Below are 20,065 nucleotides of genomic sequence, written 5' to 3' on the forward strand. Positions count from 1 at the left end.
ATTATGCAAGGGGCAGCCTTGTGCTCCCCAGGCAGTGTCTGGTTTCTTTGAAACCTCCCTACTACAATCCACTATCTCCTGTCTAGGGTGGTTTGACACCGCCCTGCGACAGGAAACTCTTTGTCCAGGCCACCATATGCTGAGTTTCGGTCAGCAGCAGGAGGCCAGACCCGTGTCTGTGGCAGAGGCATCCATTTTGTGGATCTGAGGCTCATTTTAAATCAACTGCGTTTCAGTAAAGTAACATGTCTTCTCCCTCTAGAAGGGTGGAATGCTACCCCCGTCGCCAGAACTGGCGAGGGGGTAGTATTCCAATTCGTATGACACCTTACACGACATGTTTTGATAAAGCCAAACCAAAGTTGCTATATAACCGCGAGGATTATAAGGCGCTTAAGAGTATATGGTATGGCATTATCCCGGATCAGCTTAGGGAGTTGTTCCCAACAGCTGCAGACAGGCTCAGCTCATGCCAGAGCTCCATCTCACATAAAACCACGCACTCTGCCTCCAGGATTGATGAGGCCTTCCATAGGAGTGGCTTACAGGCTATATATGTGTCCAGATATAGGTTTAGATATAGGTATACTATATCTAAGCAAGGGGTGATTACACCCACTTGCCCCAGCTGAGTGATCAGCCAGTTGTGTCAATTTAAGAACCAGTCAGGGGTGGCAAAAGCTATGCTTCAGCCCCTGGTAGGCCTTGGTGGCACCTATGCCCTGAGCACCTATAGTGCATGGTACAGGGGCTGACAAGGCGTCCATTTCCAATTGTGGTATGTACCTATAGCACATGTATTATAAATTTAGAGAGAGAACAGCAGGCTGGGGGTCTGATTAGCAGGCCCACAGCCTCAGTAAGTCGGAAACCAGTGAAGCAAAAAGCAAAAATTGGGGTGACCATAGGATAGCAGACCCTACTCTCCTACACACACACACACACACAGAGCCACACACACACACAGAGCCACACACACACACACAGATCCACACACACACAGAGCCACACACACACACAGAGCCACACACACAGAGCCACACACACAGAGCCACACACACACTCTTACCCAAAATAGTATACTAATGGGTTTACAATGGACATTTAGCAACACTACTAGTGCCTTAAATGTTTAATCCCATAGTCCAGAACCCTTGAGTTTATGAAGGAAACAAGCGTCAACAGCCCCTTTCAATCTCACCCCAATTAGGAACAAAAGTTGAGAGCACGACACGAGTCGGAGACCACCCTGCTTCTGTCACTGAGATCACCTTGTTTTGCAAGAAAACATCAAGCCCACACCGCCAGTAGCAACTCACACTCACTGGATCACAGTGGAGGCCATGCAACACGTGCTAATCAAAGCTTTAACACTCATTCAATTTGTAACAGCACAGTGTGCGATTTGTGCATACAATTGCTGCCTCATAAGAGAACTCTGGTTAAAAATTCAGACCACCCTTTACCCTATTTTTTATTAATCTACCCTTGCAGATATGGGAAATTATTCATTCAAATAAACCCACCTAATGTAAAACGTCCCTCCTGGAATGCACACTTTTTTGTCTTGCCCTTAGAGAGCATTACACCCTATCAATGTCTTGTTGAATTCACAAAAGTATGCCAAAAAGACCTCACTCATGCAATAATGACAACGAAATAATATTGCCTAGTAATCATATAATATGACAGTTCATCTCTGCAAGTCTTAACGCCAGGAACGGTTCAATTATCTAGTTTCACTAATTCCATAGTCAAGTGTGACATCATTGGCAAGCACGGTACATAAACTCTAGTCAAGCATCAAACTCATTCTTTTCTCTGGTTTAACCAGGAACAGAAAAAACAAAAACAAATCCGGTGCAGCCGCAGACTATAGGCTAGATGGAGCAACCATCACAAGCCCACAGATAAGATTCATTATATTTCATAACTAAACCTTACAAAACAGTCAACAGCAAAACAATACACGTGGGCCTTCTCAATTGAGAAAATATCCAATCAGTCCAGGAGCCTTAATTAATATAATGCAGTCCATTAGTAATCAGTCTTATACCACATAATGCAACACCAGCCTCCCAAGCACTATGCACATGCTTTAACAGCCATTTCGTGGATAACGTTTGCCCAATTATAACCTAAAGTGAAACTATAATATTGTCTTTTCTTTAGCAGACATGCTCTTTAGTAACTCTTATTTCTTCACTACACCCACTACTGCTGGTTCACCACCTCTCCTTAAAACCTATTGATGACCAAATTCCTTTGAATGACTACAATTTCAAACCAAAAATATCCACTTTAGATGCTTGCGTTCTCAAAAATATACCTATCAGATCGCTATTAGCAGTCTTCAAAAAAGACCTAGTAGTACCTTTATTAAAGAAACCATACTAGGACACCAAGTAATTAATGCCGTCACCAACTTACCAGTTCGACCCAGACTGAAAAAGAAGGTAATAATAAGACAACTTCAAAACTTTGTGCTCAATATCACTGGCTTTACCATCTCTCTTATCAGGCTTTAGGCCTACACATGGAAAAGAGATGGTCCATGAAGGTTTCTGTGGTGACAAATTGAGATTTGTTGATATTGGCTGTGCCACCTTGCTGTTCATTCTTATTCTATTTAGTGTCCAGCCTGGACTCTGCCACAATAAAGTGGTTTGCTTCTTCCTTCACCTGAAGGCCTCACCAAGTCAAATTGAGCTGTACATACTCAACATCACTTTATTACCTACCAAGTCCATTGGGAATTCCCATTACCTCATACACTTTTCTAAACATACCTACTCCCTAATTTAATATCAATAACCTTAATTTGATTGCCAGTGCGGAGTGGCAAACTCCATTGGTAGTGTATGGCCAAGGGGAAAGTGTGTTGAGGACCTTGGCAAGAGAGCATACATAGGGAGGGGGGACGAACAGGAAGCCCTTGGGGCACAATGAACATTGAAAACGTTGCAGTGCACTGAGGATTTGGGATGGAGCAAAATGTGCCGTGGGAGTTGGACAAGGCAATCATACGTCATATACGTGATTTGGGCAAACACTGTATGTGTAGGGAACTTGGGGCAGGTTATTTAAAAGGTCTGGGTAAAATGTTAGTGGCAAAGATGCTACACAGAGTTACTCTGAGTATGGCGGAAACCTAAACAGGAATTTGTTTTGCAGGGATCCAGGGCACAGCATGTAGGGCAAATGCGGCCTTACAGTGCAAGGAAAGGTGAACAGTGCTTAGAAAGTACGTGCTGGGCTGGGGAATATGTGTGATGGTCAGTTAGTTGTTGGAGCAGTGTGTGTAGGATATTTGATGGAGTGTGGGTTGGAAGGAGCGTTGTGCTGGTTTGCAGGGGCAGTAAGCCGAGGCAGGGGCATGGAATGTGTAAGCAGAGCAAGATCTGAACATGGGGCAAGATGTTCAGGGCAGTCTTTACGTGGAAGCGACTGTGAGTAGGAGGACCCTGCAAGTTCGCGAGTTTAGTGTCAGAAAGCACTCTAAGGCACTGGCAGTTTGAAGAAGGCAGAAATGTGCACGCGAAGCCAGGCCCCCGAAGGGCTGTCGAACAGGCATTGGTGTGAGCTGCACTGGGGTGGTGTAAAAGACTTGTTTCTGGCTGTGCAGTTGCATACTAACGGTGCGGTTATTTCAGGTAGTTTGATGCCCTTGGGCTAAGTTGCGCTTTACAAGACCTATTCATTCATTCGTGTAGTTTGGCTTCCGGGCTCTGCTCTTACCTACGCGGGTGACTCCGCATCTGTACCGCCTCCATCCTTTCGAGCGCCCTTTCAGCCCCCGGGGGGCAACAGCACTATTATAGGCTGCAGTTCACACGGGACCCAGACCGAGTGCACACGGGGCCGACGCGGCAGCCTCGATCAGGCAGCCATTTCGGGGGCCCTTGAGGACGCTTCCTCTGTTGCCGGCTACTACCGGCGTGAGCAAAAATCACAGCGCGGCTCCCCTCTGACGTCAGCGGGAAGCTAGCCGGTGCTCCTGGGCCGATCGGCGGTGAGTTTCGTTACCATACATGGGCAGGCACCAGTTTTAACGCAACAGTCCCTGGCTGGGTGGGCACCCGCTAGGGGGATACTACGGGGTAGGCTCCCACAAAATTGATAATAAAAGCGGCAATTAAGCGGGGTAGGCACCCACGTGAACACGTTGTTTCACAACCACCCAGAGCTAAGCCTCGTCCTTTTCAGACTGGCCGGTGTGTTTTTGACTGTTCCAGCCAATGGAGAAGAGGGTAGAACAAACTGAAAGAACACGCCCCCCAATCCAAAAAGGACGGGGCTTACAGCGAGAGACTGACGACACTGAGACCTCTTCTCCAATGGCTGGCCGCCGTTTAGGAGGCCAGCCAATGGAGAAGAGGGGCGGGATTTACTCAGAGTCATTAAGTCTCGCTGGCGAGACTGCGCATGTGCGCAGCCTATGCCAGTCTCGACCTAAAAAGGGCAGGTACTCCATACCGGACAGTACCGGCCCATTTAAAGCACTGCATGGACCAACATTCCATCGAGACTTTATAGTGTTTTCTCTCTTCTCTGCAAACTACAGAGTAAGTTCCTATCTCCCGAGTGAAGTCTTGGCTGTAGCTTGGACTGGCTCCTCCGATGATGCCGTGTGGGCAGTGCCTTTCATGGTCACACACATCTTTCTCTTCGGCAGGCCCAGTGGCGGATGTTGCCCTGTCCCACGTGTCCGCTGTCACGCACTCACGCCGGCGCCATCTCTCTGTGCTCCCAGGACAGCACGGGTATTCGTAGGCGTCGAACGGCAGGTGTTGCGTCTCTAGGCCCATGTCTGCAGCCCCTGCCCCGGGGTGGCGCAATTTCACTCTTGGGGTCCCGGGAGTGACTGTTCGAATGTCTTCTCTGCACCTGTGGGGTAGTGATGGGTTCCGGAATGTGGTGTGGGGGAGGCTGCTGGGATGACGTCAGAACCAGACTCTGGTCTCAGCTGCATGGAGGTGCTATGTGAATACATTGAAAATGAAAAACATCGGGGCAATGGGGGCAAGAGTTTCAAAAACATTGAATAAGAATAAGAGTTTAGGGCACAAATATACATGATCACACTGGAGGGCTTGAGTGAAACAGCACACAACACTCCAAATTGATCAAACATGTCAAACTTGTGTTTAAGCTCAAACCAAGACGGACATAACAATGGATCGCGTTCATATCTACTTTACTGAGAGTGAAAACGGAATGCAAAAAGCACACCAGAGGGCGCTCAAACACAAGTTAATGCAAAAGCGAAACAATAAAAGAAAATATGAATACACTTCAACAAGTCACAAACAACATGAAAATAAGGAAAATGAAAAAGGGGATATAGTATCTCTCCAATTGAATTAAATATATTTAAAAAGATATAAAAACGAAATTAATTTCGGAAATAAAATATTGAAACAATGTTTCTAAAAACAATCCTAATTATTATTATTATTATTATTCTGAGTTTTGTATAGCGCCTGGTTACCAATAGGCATCCCAGCGCTTACCAGAGCATAACACTACTAAAAGAAGGCATGGATTAAACGGAGAACAAAAAAGTTTTTAAAAGTTTACGGAACTGAAGAAGACTAGCTTCCGAGCGCAGTTGTAGGGGCAATGAGTTCCACAAGGAGGCCACATTTATTGAAAACCTTCTGCCACCGGTTCTTGCCTTTTTCACCCTGCCAACCTGAAGGAGATGTTGATGGTCAGAGCGAAGAGAACGAGGGGCCTTGTAAGGCTGGACCATCTCCTCCAGAATAGGTGGACCTACCCCGTGCAGAACTTTGTGGGCGATACAAAGTGACTTGAATTTCACCCTGTCCCTCACACGGAGCCAGTGCAGTGTCCTCAACGCCGGGCGGGCAGATTGACGCCTGGGGAGACCCGTCAAAAGCCTGGCAGCCGTGTTCTGCACTTGCTGCAGTCTGTTCAGGGTAGATTCGGGTGCACCCAGGAATAGCGCATTGCTGAAATCCAGCCGCGAGATGATAAGTCCCTGGATGAGAAGCCTTCGAGTGGCCACTGGGAGCAGAGGCAGAATCTTCTGGGCTGAGCGGAGCAGGCCAAAGCACACGCCAGCAGTCTTTTTGGCGTGAGTTTTAAACGATAGGTCCTGCTCCAGCCATACCCCCAGGCTCTTGATCTCCTGCTTGGGGGGGGGGGTACCGGTCCCAGATAGTCAGGCCAGCTGCTGGGGGGCAGAGATGGAGAAGAGTTCCCCAGCAGCATCAATTCCGTCTTGGAGCCATTTAACTTTAGGGCTGAGCTGCACATCCATGTGTAGATCTTCTCAAGACACGTGTGCAGCCGGTCGGGATGGTGCGCCGACTGGGAAAGGCCTACCACCAGCTGAGTATCATCAGCATAACTGATGATTTTAATACCCAGCGGCAGTACCACACTCTCCAGGGGGGCCATGTAAACGTTGAATAAGGTAGGGCTCAATGAAGAGCCCTGTGGCACACCACACTGGAGAGGGGTTGAAGATGATTTTTCCTGGCCTTCCCACACCTCAAATGTACGACCTTCCAAGAAGGAAGCAAACCATTTGAGGGCCAGACCCGTCACCCCCACCCCCGACAGCCGTTGGAGAAGCACCTGATGGTCCACGGTGTCAAAAGCAGCACTGAGGTCCAGGAGGATCACTGCCACTGATCCCTCCGAATCCAGCATGCTCCTTGCATTCTCCACGACCGCCAGCAGGGCGGTGTCAGTCCCCTGACCGGGGCGAAAACCCGTTTGGGAGTCGCCCAGGAGGGAATTGGCTTCCAAGAAGTCCGAGAGGCGGCGGTTCACCAGCTTCTCAGCCACCTTACTGATACCCGGCAGCAAGGAGATAGGCCGAAAGTTGGCGAGATCGGCGGGATCGAGGTTAGGCTTTTTCAAAAGGGCCTTAACCACCGCCCCTTTCCAACTGGGGGGGACTACCCCTTGGGCGAGAGACAGGTTTATCAGGTCCGTCACAGGGCCGCCGATTGTAGATGACACCTGTTTGAGATATTTAATAGGTGCTGGGTCTTTCGGGGAGCCACTCTTCATAGACCTCAGAACCGTCAGGACTTCCTCCTTAGTGACCGGACCAAGGGAGGCCAGCTCCACCGATTGCATCTTAAGTTGAGAGCTGGAATTATCATCCAAGGAAGAGACCTCGCCTAGCCGGGGAAGGGAAGCCAATATGTTGTCAATTTTGCTTTTGAAAAACGAGGCCAGTTCTGTGCATTTTTTGCGAGGGTCCTCGTGGAAAACCTGAGGTTCGGGGGGATTCAGTAGCTCCTTAATGACCCTGAATGACTCTTTGGAAGAGTTGGCCGCAGAGCCTATACGCTCTTCAAAGAATCCTGATTTTGCCACCCGAATAGCGGATTTATACCTGCTCAGAGCCGCACGATATTCTTTACGACTCGCCTCACTCCAGTCTCTCCTCCAGGACCGCTCTAGCCTCTTGCATCCCTTCCTCAGGGTTCTCAATTCCGACGAATACCAAGGTGCAGAGCCCACTCTCTTCCCCCTCGTAAGTTGTTTCTTTTTGGGTAGGAGAGTGTCCAGAGAATCCACGAGCCAGGTATGTAGATTGGCATCAGCAACTATCGGGTTAGCTCCCTGAGGGGGCTGCGTAGCCTCCAGGTGTGCCGCCCAGGTGTCAACTGGGAGCCTCGACCAGGCTCTCTCCAGGGTGTGAACCCTTGGGACCACCGCAGCTGGGCTGTCGAATTGCCATGTCGCGGACACCAAAAAATGGTCTGTCCAAGGCAGGGCAAGAGCCGGAGATGGAATAAGATGGTCCAAGTTAGAGAGTATGGGATCAAGCAGGTGGCCCTTCTCATGGGTCACACCCGAGTTGACCAAATTGATTCCAAAAGAATTGAGATCATCGAGCAAATCGACTCCCGCGGCATTAGTAGGGTCATCAAGATGGATATTGAAATCCCCGAGAACAACGAAGTTGGCAGTTGAAGAGGCAAGAAGTGCAGTAATTTCTAAGAGAGAGTTAGGGAAGCTACCCAAGGGTCCAGGAGGGCGGTAAATCAACAAGCCTACCAAAGACACTGTAGGTGACAACCGAAGGGAGAACTGTAAGCTCTCACAATCGGTCACCCCTCCATTCTGGATCTTACAAGCGAGCGTGTCTCTGTAAAGAACAGCAATTCCTCCTCCCCTCCCTTTGGGTCTATCAAGGTGGAGTATGTGAAAGCCCGGGGGGAGTGCTCTGACCATGTCAGGGCCAGAGCTGGGGGAGAGCCAGGTCTCAGTAAGAAACAGCACATCGAGCTCGTGGTCCAGGATGAGTGAGTTAATTTCAATGGCATGGCTCGGCAAGGACCGGCAATTTAGTAAAGCCATGGAAAGAACGGATTTCACAGCCACAGAATTATGGCCGGAAGAACAGGCTCTACACGGTAAAAATGGAATGGTTCCCATCTGTGCAAAGCTACAAATAGTAGGGTGGGGCGGGCGTAAGGCGATGAGGGCGTCCCTCCCATATCGGAACCTGGTAGTAGAAGGTGCCAAAGAGTCGGGCATGGTGGCAGGCCCTGGGCCCGTCTGGGCCCGGACGGGCACAGACGGGCTGAACTCTGGCGTAACTCCGGCGTCATTACGGCGTCCCCGCTGCGCGTGAACGCTGCGCGTCAGCATGGCTGCTTAAGTAGTCAGCGAGCAAAATAAATGAAGATAAATGTCCGATCCTAAACATCTTGAGATTATTAACTTGCTCAGGTGCAAAAAACTGACTGTTTTCCGAATACAGTGCATCTATGAATGAAATTCTTCAATGTGTGATGATTCCGTGTACTTTTGAGATGTAAGATAGTCCCTCATTCACGCACTGTGAGCACTCATGGGAGGTGGAAGGATACACTTAGCAGACAATAGCATTAGGTGCGAGGGTCATACACTCGAGGGGTGGAGCCAAAGCACACTATCTATATGTTTAAAAAGTAGTAGCAATAGGCCTTGAGCTGCTTGTCATCCTAGATTTAAATCATGTACGCGTTAATTGCAAGAAAACAACATTCCTTAACTATTGCATCTCATTTTGACCACTCGCACATTATAGGTGTTAAGTGCAGCTAGCGGCCCATGTCCTGTAGAGTTCAGTTTAGCTTACGTTGAGCTTACGTTGACCACTCCCTCCCTACAGGTGTTAAGTTATGTTATATGGATTTGTAGAACACGACTTATCGCAGAAAGAATATCCAGGCCCTGGAGCAGGTGTGCAGGTCGTCTGCTGGAGGTTAGTTAACCCCTTGCGTGCGTTCGTCGGCCAACGGCCGTCACAAGCACTACTTCAGTGTAATTGCCGCCGTGGTAAACGGGTCAAAGACTGATGTCTTCAGCCTCTTGCGGAACTCAAAAAGCAGGGAGGAGGCCCTGATGTGTGAAGAGAGGTAATTCCATGTTTTGGGTGCAGTGTAGGAAAAGGCCATTCTACTTGTTCTGTTTTTGTGGATGCAGGGTGTGTGAGCGAAGGATGGAGAGGCTGAGCATAGGAGCCTGGCGGGTTGATGGAAATGAAGGCAGCAGTTAAACTATGCTGGTCCTATTCTGTGCAGTGCTTTGTATGCATGCGTGAGAAGCTTTAATTAACAGTGTTTGTGTGTCGGCAGCCGGTGGAGTTCTCTGGGATGTGGGGTGATGTGCGTTTGATGTGGTAGGTCCGGGAGGAGTCTAGCTGTGGTGTTCTTGATGGTCTAAAGTTGTGAAGGAGGTGGTTAGAGATTTAGGCATTGTATTGTAAGGGGTGCTTGTAAAGCGCACTGACACCATGGGTTTCCTGGCGCTGGTTGAATGCAGAGGGGACAGGGGGACTTAGCTAGATTGGGGGAAGAGCCAGGTTTTTAAGGATTTACGGAAAAGAATAAGAGAGTTGGAGGTTTTGAGAGAGAGAGGGAAGGAGTTCCAAAGTTTGGGGGCCAGGTATGCAAATCTCCGGCCTCCAGATCTGCAAAGTTTAAAAGAGGGGATGGTCAGGAAGTGAAGGTGGGAGGATCTCAAGTTACGTGATGGACAGTAGGGCCTGATGAGGGATTTCAGGAAGGCAGGACAGGGCCCAGCTAGCGACTTGAAAGTGAGGCAGCCGATCTTAAAGGCCGCCCTCGAAGTGACAGGGAGCCAGTGCAGTTTGGCAAGGAGGGGCCTGGCGGATTGCCACTTCGAGATCCCAAGGGCCAGTCTTGCCGCTTGATTTTGAACAGATTGCAGTCTGGAAAGAGATGTTTTAGGCAGACCGTGATAGATAGCGTTCGAAAAATCTAAGCGGGAGAGGACGAGGGCCATGATGACTTGCAGGAGGGCGTCAGGTGTAAGGAGGTAAGCCACTTTTCTAATCCTGCGCAGCTGGTACATGCAGGAGGAGACCACCGTCCCCACCTGGGGCCCAAGGGATAGACCGGAGTCAATAGTGACCCCGAGACTCTTCACCGAGGCCACGGGGATGGGAGAGGGGCCAAGTTCTGCCGGCCAGAAGTGCGGCCCCCAGTAGGTGGCGCTCCTGCCGGGAAGGAGGAGCTCCGTCTTACCGGGGTTCAATTTTAGCTGGTTTTGGCCCATCCACTGGAGAATGTGGGGCATAGCTGCCTGGAAGTTAGGAATAGCAGAAGGGGAGTTGAGAGAAAAGATGAGTTGCAGGTCGTCCGCGTAGTTGAAAACGGTGACGTCCCACTGCCTCAGAGAGAAAAGAAGGGGTCGAAGATAAAGATTAAAGAGAAGAGGGGATAAGGAGGAGCCCTGGGGGACCCCACAGGGCGAGTGTTCCCTGGGAGCCCTGAAAGTGCCCAGGCTGAGAGTCTGAGACCTCCCAGTCAGGAAGGATTTGACCCAAGCCAGCGCCAGGCCTTGGATGCCAGCCTGCTCGACACGGTGGAGGAGGATGTTATGATCCACCGTGTCGAAAGCGGCTGACAGATCTAATAATACCAAGGCCTGGGGGGTACCCTAGTCAACGCCGTCTCTCAGGGCGTCCAGCACGGCCAAGATCACTGTCTCCGTAGAGTGGCCGAGTCTAAAGCCGGCCTGGTTAGCCTCGAGAAAGTTGGAGCTCTCGATGAACTGTGAGAGACAGGCGGTGACGTGGGCTTCCAGGATTTTAGAAAAGAAGGGCAAGAGGGAGATGGGGCGGTAGTTCGCCGGGACGGCGGGGTCAGCCCCAGGCTTCTTCAAAAGAGGTACCAGCACGGCCTCCTTGAAGGAGCTGGGCACCGTACCGGAGGAAAGAGAAGAGTTCAGCAGGGGGAGGATGCAGTCGGGTAGAGAATGGCAGATGTCCCGGAGTATGGAAGGGGGACAGCAGTCGTCTGGAGATCCAGACTTAGTGCGGGAGGCCAGAGTGGCCAAAGAAGTAGGATCTAGAAGAGGGAATTGTGTGAGCGAGAGGGTGTTGTGGGGGGGGGGAGACGGATCCAGCGCCAGGGGGAGTGACCGGGATGGTGTCCTTGATCAATACAATTTTCTGAATAAAAAAGGTGCTAAGTGCGTTGCAAGCTTCCTGTGTGGGGGCCTGAGTCGGGAGCGTCCTGGGATCGGAGGTAAATTCGTTGAGAACTTTGAAAATCTCTTTGGACTTACAGGGGGCTGATAGGATTTTTTCTGAAGCATAGGCTTTTTTGGCTGCGGAGATGGCAAGCTTGTACTTATTGCGAGCGGCCACATAGACGGCATAGAGTGGGTTGCTGTACGTTGGTCTCCTGGTGACTAGGGCTTGAGTGACAGTACGCCTGGTGCTCATGGGAATCCATTTGAAGATTTTTCTGAGGATGCATAGTATGCGGAATCAGTAGGAGCTATCTACGTTCGCTCTGAGGCCATGTTATGTTTATCACCTAAGATGATTCTCAGGTTTATTGCATGGTTACAGGGTATAGATTTTGGACCAAGTTCTGACAGCCAACAGGTTCCTAGAAGGGGGTGATTGAGTTGGCTGACAAATCTAGGGTAGTGAACTCCTTGATCATAACAAAAATCTCTTTGCTGTTTTTGGAGCAAGCTTCAATCAGTGGGGGATATTTTCTTGGTGTCTCTTAGAAGGTGGTGGTAGTACCGGAGTGTGGCCTTGTAGATTGATCTGTCATCAGCGTTATGGTTGGCTCTCTATTCCCTTTCCAGCAGTTTACAGTATCTTTTGGCATCCCGGAGGTCTTCCATGTATCAGTAGGCCGGTTTGTTGATTTTGCAATGTTTATGGGTTTGGGTGGGTACAAGATCGTCTGCACAGTTTGAGATACACTGGTTGAAGTTGGTGATGTCCTCGGGTAAGTAGTCGGTGGTGTTGTGTTAGTCTGTTTCGAGTGTACTGTGCATGTCAGTTTCCATTGTTTGTTTCCAGTACCATATGGCTAAGTTGGTACTGATACGAGCTTTAGCTTGTGGCGTGGAGGTTTTGAAGTGGATGATGAAGTGATCAGTCTATGTGAGACTGAGGCTGAGAGGTAGCAGGTGCCGTTGCCGGAGACAAAGATTGCATTTAGAGTGTATCCTGCCCTGTGCGTGCAGTCCATGATGAGCTGGGAAAGTCCTACATCTTGAGGAGCTCAGTGGAGCAGTGTTCAGATGGGTCTTCCAGGTGGAAATTGAAATGACAGAGTAGAGAGTCCTTGGAGTTGATGGCGAGGGAGGCGATGAAGTCAGAGAAGAGGCTACTAAATCTCCTTCATGGTCTGGGTGGTCTGTATGCTAGGGTGGCCTCCAGTGGGGAGCTAAGTGACACTAGTACTGTGGAGTTCAGCCAGGCTCACGTCCTCACATGGTGTTGTGGTGGGCCTCAGCAAGGCCTACCAGTGCTAGGGGTTCGCCCTTCTCTGCACAAGTCCTCAGACCAATAGAATAGATGTTGGCACAGAAACTGGAATATAAAAAAAAGTTTATTAAACCTCATGAGGTGGGACTACATTCACACAACACCCTTCGGTAGTGTATGAAGTAGCACACTGAGCAGAAGGAACATGGACCTTTTATACCCACACAGGGGCTCAGAAGAAGGCGATACAAATACAGAAAGAAGGTTTTATGTACTTATAAGGTCATACAGAAAATGCACAGTCAACAAGAGGGAGGAGCTAGCAATTGCTAATTCTAGCAAACATATCCTGACAGTTACAGACTAAGTACAGCTGCATGGACAGCTGCAAGCTCCACTGAGCATGTGCAGAGTAGAAGAAGCTAAATATGGGTTGTTCATGGGCAGAATACAAGAGCAAACAACAGTAAGGAAGGACAGGGCACATGGTGAGCACATGGAAGCACATGGCAGACAAGATGGCTGCCGAATCCAAGATGGCTTCAGCTAGATGCTAACCCCGATCACTGTCAAATTACAACAGTGGGGGAGGAGATTGTTACCTGTCTTCAGGGGGGACCTGGCACTACAGGTGGCATTGGAAAATTTTAGTGATATTCACTTCAGAACAAATACCGAAGGGTTAGCACTGGGTTGCAGCTTGCAACAGCTTTTGAAGGCTTACCTTCTCTTGTATACATCATAACTCCCAGCCCTCAATGCTGACATCATCAGCAGATACCAGTATCAGAGCTATGGAGACTTTGTCTACAAGGTGCAGTAAATTAACTTGAAACCTGTGCGACATGTGGGGTCCGAAAGACACACACCTTGGCCTGTACTTTCCACAGACCCTCTGTTGGCTCGCCTGGGCATTATCCATTCTTTGCAACAGATGTCCACTGGTGTGAGCATTTTAAGAAAGCACATAAATAAACAAGTGGACTAGGAAGCAAAAAAAAACACAACAGCCTTCGGAGAACCAAATGAAGATGCCATCAGCCCAAATAATTTGTGCCAGAAAATAATTCATAAAAATACTTAGGAAACTGCTCCATAAATGATACTCGACCATAAAACACTACTAGACCCATACGATTCTCTAAGAAGATCCATGTAGTTTAGCTTTACCTTCTGATTTGATGCTATTCAGAATAGCAATCCCATCTTAAAAAGTGGGGTGAATACACATGTCCAGCCACAAACATTCAGGTTCATGAACCCAGTGCAGCTTCCAGGCAGAGGGTTGTGTGCATACACGAGACAGAGGAAGAGGCAGCATAGCCCATTGTGCCATCACCCAGAGGGGCAATGAGGTTGACAACCACAAGCTCAGATCTGCCAAATTGTTTAACCGCAATGGCACCCAGGAGCTAGCTTATAGCGGGGACTGGAACACCAACACAATGTCAGTGCTCTAACGTTAACCAGCTGCCCACCAACCTGGTTCTTTCCTTGATCTTATTCCGGAGACACAAGAACGAACTCATCTAGAGATGTGCTGCAAGGGTGCGCAAGAAGGCAGGTGTAGCAGTGAGTCTATCTGCTTCTCTCTCAAGTAAGGTTCCTCTTCGAGGCAGTGGAACAATGGCTCATGAATTACGTGGAGTTCCTAACCCAAAGAGGTATTCTAAGGCAAGGAGCATGGTCGATGAAACAAATGCTTCAAGGAACTGAGTCGGTGTTCAAGGACTCCACCCACCATTGCGGATACCCTCATAGCAATCCGTATCATAGAGGAGTGTGAGGGGAAGGAGAACGCTGAAGTTGGTACAAGTGGACAATCGTGTGGGCAATCCGAAGGGAGTGAGCTACATGGTTGCCTTCTGGATTTGCCCAGAGCGCTCTGCGATGCCAAAATCCAACTTTCCAGGAGCAAGCAACCTGGAGCCTGAGGGCCCGCTAGTTGGAACCCTGAAAACTTTCTTTTTACAGTATCACGCACAGTTACGTACTGGTGAGTAATTACTATTACTCAAGTAATAACATATAAAAGACAGAGGTCCGCCACAGCTGATTACATTCTCCCAGGGCTACGAGAGGAGCTATTGACTGGTCAATCAACCCAATTACCTGTATAAACAAGAAGGTTTACGTTCACAAAAGGACATGTCTTGGGGCCCTCAGAAAGATGTGGACAAACCGCAGTACTCTTGTATGCAATGACAATGTCTGATTCTCCCTTACTAAAATGCTGACATTTTTTTTTTCCACTCGGAAAATCGTACACTAACTAAAGTTATAGCCTCAGGCTGATACAAGCCATGAGAAGGATGTCTATACCTTGATTCTGGCGATTAGCCAGTCTCGTAGGACTCCGGCCTTTTCTTTCCCATGTGTTGAGGGTCATATTTACTTACATTTCATGCAATGCAGAGCAATGTGTGAAAGGGTGACAGCAGAATTGCGCCATAGCAACTAAGATATGGCGTATTTGTGCTGCCTCCTATCGCTGGTGCACTGTGTGCTGCCTAGCACCAATGCCAGCACCCTCGTATCACGGTGCAAGGACACCTGCAGTACACGAAGGGCTGTTTCATGTTGGGACACCTTCCTGCACAAAAACAATCCTTAATGGCATTCTCCTCTTTCTATGCATGTTGCAGAATGCATCACGCATAGAACAGTTTACTAGCTGCACAAAAACAATCCTTAATGGCATTCTCCTCTTTCTATGCATGTTGCAGAATGCATCACGCATAGAACAGTTTACTAGCTTTAGTGAATCTGTGAATGCACCAAACTCCATGGGTGGATGCATGGGAACACCCATGCTCCTCCCATGGAATGCACACCCATGCTCTTCCCATGGAACGCACACCCATGCTCCTCCCATGGAACGCACATCCATGCTCCTCCCATGGAACGCACACCCATGCTCCTCCCATGGAACACACACCCATGCTCCTCCCATGGAACGGCAACCCATGCTCCTCCCATGGAACGCACACCCATGCTCCTCCCATGGAACGCACATCCATGCTCCTCCCATGGAACGCACACCCATGCTCCTCCCATGGAACGCACATCCATGCTCCTCCCATGGAACGGCAACCCATGCTCCTCCCATGGAACGCACACCCATGCTCCTCCCATGGAACGCACACCCATGCTCCTCCCATGGAACGTATACCAAATGCAAAGTAACGCACGGCAGCGCCATGCACTGTCTTGAATTACTTTTTGTGAAACAATCCCACACCAGCTACCCTAATCTGATATGCGTGGCTTTGTTAATCATTCTCTCTGAGATAATTTGTGTTCGCAAAAGTCAGGTAGCAGAATGTAATTAAAACTAAAACTGAGATATTGATAATTCCTTTCCATAACTACCTAAAATCAATCAAATTTCTAACATTTTTGTGTTTTGAACTTTTCCTCTCTTTTTTCTGTCCTTCTCCAGGGCTCAAAGACATCTCGCTGGGCTGATCCGGACCACTTTGCACAGCGCCAGGCCTGCATGAATTCCTTTGCCAGTTGGTTTGGTGCCATGCCCCTGGTCCACTCCCAGACACGGCTAGACCCCGTCCTCTTCAAAGACCAGGTCTCCATCCTCCGCAAGAAGTATCGTGACATCGAAAGGCTTTGAGAGGGTCTCATGCCGATGGTTGACCGCTCCTAGTACTGATGAGTACGCAAGAGGTGCTCGCTCAATGTTGCATTTCCAGGTTCTACTCTTCGTTGAGAATGGAAGTAAAAATCCTACAAGGAGCAAATCTAGAGACATCTCCATTTCAGACTGAGATGGGGAATTCAAGGACTCCGGACTGGATTGATGTTTTTGTTGGAAGCAAATACAGAGACTAAAACTTCTTCAACGTTGCATGGAGTGGGTCCCATGAAGAGAATGTCCATTTGGAGCTTAGATAAGGAGCTTCAAAAGTCTCTGAGGTTCCAAATAAAGTCGACGTACAACACCTTCATGCTGCTGAAAAGAGAGACAAGAACAACAGAGCAGAGGCTGTTCAGAGATCAACTGCTCTGAGATTTGGGGTGGAAACAAATAAAAGCGAGAATAGCAAGTCAGCCAGAAGATCATGTTAAACAAGAGAAGCAAGGGAAGCAAACATCCTGAATGGAATCATTCTGAACTTAGATTAAGCGCGTATAACCTTGTAGGAACCAAGGTGGCTACGGGCTCCGTCTGGTGTTAACCACTGTGGTTTGCGGAGCAAAAGTTGATAATCCTGTGTGTGAAGTTTGTAGGTTGCACAGCTGGTGAAACTGTGCCCTAAAAAAGAGCAGATCTATCCTTGCGTTTGGCTTTCCTGAGCTTGACTATCACAATACTGATATTTGTCTTGTTTAACAGGTCTCTTTTGTAGTGCTGGTAGGGTGGACTTTGCCTACTTCTAGGAGCTTCACAGTTATCGTTGCGACAGGGTTCCTTGTTGCAGGTGGGTCAGCCTGACAGACGTGATCGGGATAGCAGATGATGACTAGAGTCTGGGAGGCAGCGACGGTCCAGCCAATGGCACGACGTCTGAAAGCCAGTAAAAGAACATTGTATCTGACCCTACAAAAGAAAAGATTTGGACAAAAGGTTGCAGACAAACTCAGGAGATGTAGGAAGCAGAAGAACATGAGGAACACCAACACAGCCACTTGAGTTCAAATAAAAAAACACTTGATGAACCTCTAGCTGTCAATTTCTTGGAGTAATTAAAAGGACGAGTGAATCTGGGTTTTACCAGCAATCTGAAAATGCTGGTGTAATTTATTCACCAGGGTCAATGGTACCAGGCCATTATTTTAACATGTCCATATAGATGTCTAATGATATTGGAAGAGGTCTACTCCCTTACCTGAGTACCCATATCCTTGAGCAAATGTTCCTTTTGAGCCACACCAATAAACCGCCTGCCTACATACTGAGTTTTTCATATCGACCTATAAAATTATTATATCTAGTATATTGACTACCACTTTATTGTCAAGGACATTATATACAGATATGTATAGATTTTCTCCTCTGGATTCCATATGATTGAGGGCTGATACAGAAAACTCTGCATTGTGGCAAAACACAAATGTCCATTTGGACTAAAGGGCTATTGACGTGTTCGCTGGCTGACGCTTGCCGGATTAGATATCTCGCTAGTGTATTTCGTGTGTGTCCGTGTTTCTGTTGATTCCATCCAGGCTAACAGAAGGTGAGTAGCAGAGACACCTCTGATGCCGACAACAGTGCCCCAGTAATAATGCATCTCCATGACCTGCACACAGTGAAAGGCGCCCGCATGACAGAGCGATGCCGCCGAAGCACGTCATGAGCACACACTGTTCGTGGCACTTGACCCATCCCTTTGGAACAGAGGGGTGGGCGATCGACCTGCTCATTCCACACAGAACTTCCATCATGCCAAGTGTCTTGAGAATCGCAATGGATGGGCTGCGTGTGATGTCATAGCCCTCGCAGCCCCTGCCTCCGCTGCACTCTCTGAGGGGTGGGTGTGTGTAGCATTGACTGGGAGCAGTTTTGACCTGGATAAAGCAGAGGCTGTGAGCTGGGTTTAGAGTTGGGAAGCAACGGTAAGTTCTCCAGTTTGTGGTGTGAGTCCAGTATGCTCCCTTGAAGTGTTCTCGTGGGGTGAGTAGCTCAGCCATACCACCTTTTTGCACAGGCTATACTGGCAGCAGATTCTCATTGGCACTTACTACACAAATCACCCTGATCTCCATTGCCACAAACTCTAAATCCAGTTCAATATCTGTCCGTCCGGATCGGAGACCTTTTCCATCAATCCGTTCGACAGTTTGGTTTCCTGCTGCAAACTCTTCAGAGGCAGAAGATTTACTTCAGCCTTCAGCTTCAGTACATGCACCTTTAGTTCTTTTTTCCTTTATCCATTATTCTGACGAAATCCAATGTGTACTTTTACTAGTTTGATGATCCCACCTCTGCCAACATTGACGGCGCTCCTCTCTATAGAAAGGCCCTTCCGGTTTCACAATAAAATGGCTTCTGTCTTTGGCTGTGCGTCTCTTCACCTCAATTAATGCTCCATGGTGCCCACTGGACAGAAGCAAGAAGTTTCACCCCATGGAGATGCTGATAGAAACACATTCCTGACTCAAATAGAAACAACCCTCTGTTGTCCCACCATGACGGCTCCTCTCCCTTCTGCAGAATGTCTGCTTTTTCTCGTCCCTTTGCTTTAATGTTCCTCTTCCTCCCTTGGAAATATATGCACAATGTCACATGCAACAGGTTACTATAGGGCTGTAAATAATTACACAAAATGACCAAAAGTGAAATAAAATATCATTCATGTCTAAAGTTCTGTTGTCGTTTGTTGGTGGGTTGGTCTGGCAGAAGAGGCATCTATTAACGCTTTCTCTGCGCGTAAAAACTTTAGGAAAACAAATTTGTCTACAATGTGAGTCGTATCATTAATGAACGATGATTAATTCCACGAGATGCATTTAGTCCTCCTCCAACCACTTAGGAGATGCGGCCTTCCGGTAGAACATCTCATTACCCCCCATTGTAGGCGGTGGGGCTGCTCCTGTGGACTGGGGACATGACCTCGAGAGCTCTTCACATTGATAAGTCCTCTTCATGACGGTACTCTACTGGTAGGCATGCCTTCCTAAGAGAGTGTTGGTGTTTGCACAAATGTAAACGTGCTGCATCTCAGCTTCACCCAGGTCTCTGTGCCCACTGCTGACTCCAAACGTCATTCACATGCCCTGGGGCACCTGGCCCTCCACCAGATGGTAAAGGAGGACTAGCTGAAATTCATCAATTACACAACATTTGTGCTCAGATGAAAACACCTTGATAAGATTACAAAAAAAGTGCAATATTTGAGTCAGAGGCCACATTACACAAATGTAACAGACCAGCAATAAAAGAGGCTCTCTGGTGCAGGATGTCTGCCTCTTCAACAAACCAGAGTCAAAATGTTTTTATTACTTTTCCTAGAATCAAACATGTTATCATCTTCGATGGGGTAGGTGTTTACACTGACCCGAACAACGACTGCTTCAGACCCAGACCTGACATGTTGTTTGGCACAGGCGATACCTCTGATTCCAAGACATCAAGCAAAATAAGAAGTCTTCGGACCCAAGGACAGAATGCCACCCTGCTCAAGGCGGAAACTGCTATTCAACAACCAGAGGCTGGATCTTTACCTCTTCGTCCATCGCAGTCCTTACCAGGTGAGCCCAGGCCCATCCTAAGCCCCAGGCACAATTTGACTGATCAAAAAATGCCTATTTCCTGTGACAACTCCTTACTACATGGGAACTAAAACGTAAGAACCCTGAGGCAAGTTAAAT

The 20,065-nt window shown here is 48.4% G+C and overlaps 1 protein-coding gene across 1 annotated transcript in view; it reads left to right on the forward strand.

The window, feature by feature from the left end:
- LOC147709625 (exostosin-1-like) overlaps positions 1-16,829 on the forward strand; it is a 130,308-nt gene extending 113,479 nt beyond the window's left edge. Inside the window, exon 11 of the mRNA XM_086926059.1 lies at positions 16,182-16,829. Within this exon, the coding sequence (XP_086782185.1) occupies positions 16,182-16,367 (186 nt within the window). The 3' untranslated portion in view covers positions 16,368-16,829. The remainder of the gene's footprint in view (positions 1-16,181) is intronic.
- Positions 16,830-20,065: the final 3,236 nt, after the last annotated feature.

This window comes from Lissotriton vulgaris, chromosome 6 (assembly GCF_964263255.1).
Source record: "Lissotriton vulgaris chromosome 6, aLisVul1.2, whole genome shotgun sequence".
NCBI lineage: Eukaryota > Metazoa > Chordata > Amphibia > Caudata > Salamandridae > Lissotriton > Lissotriton vulgaris.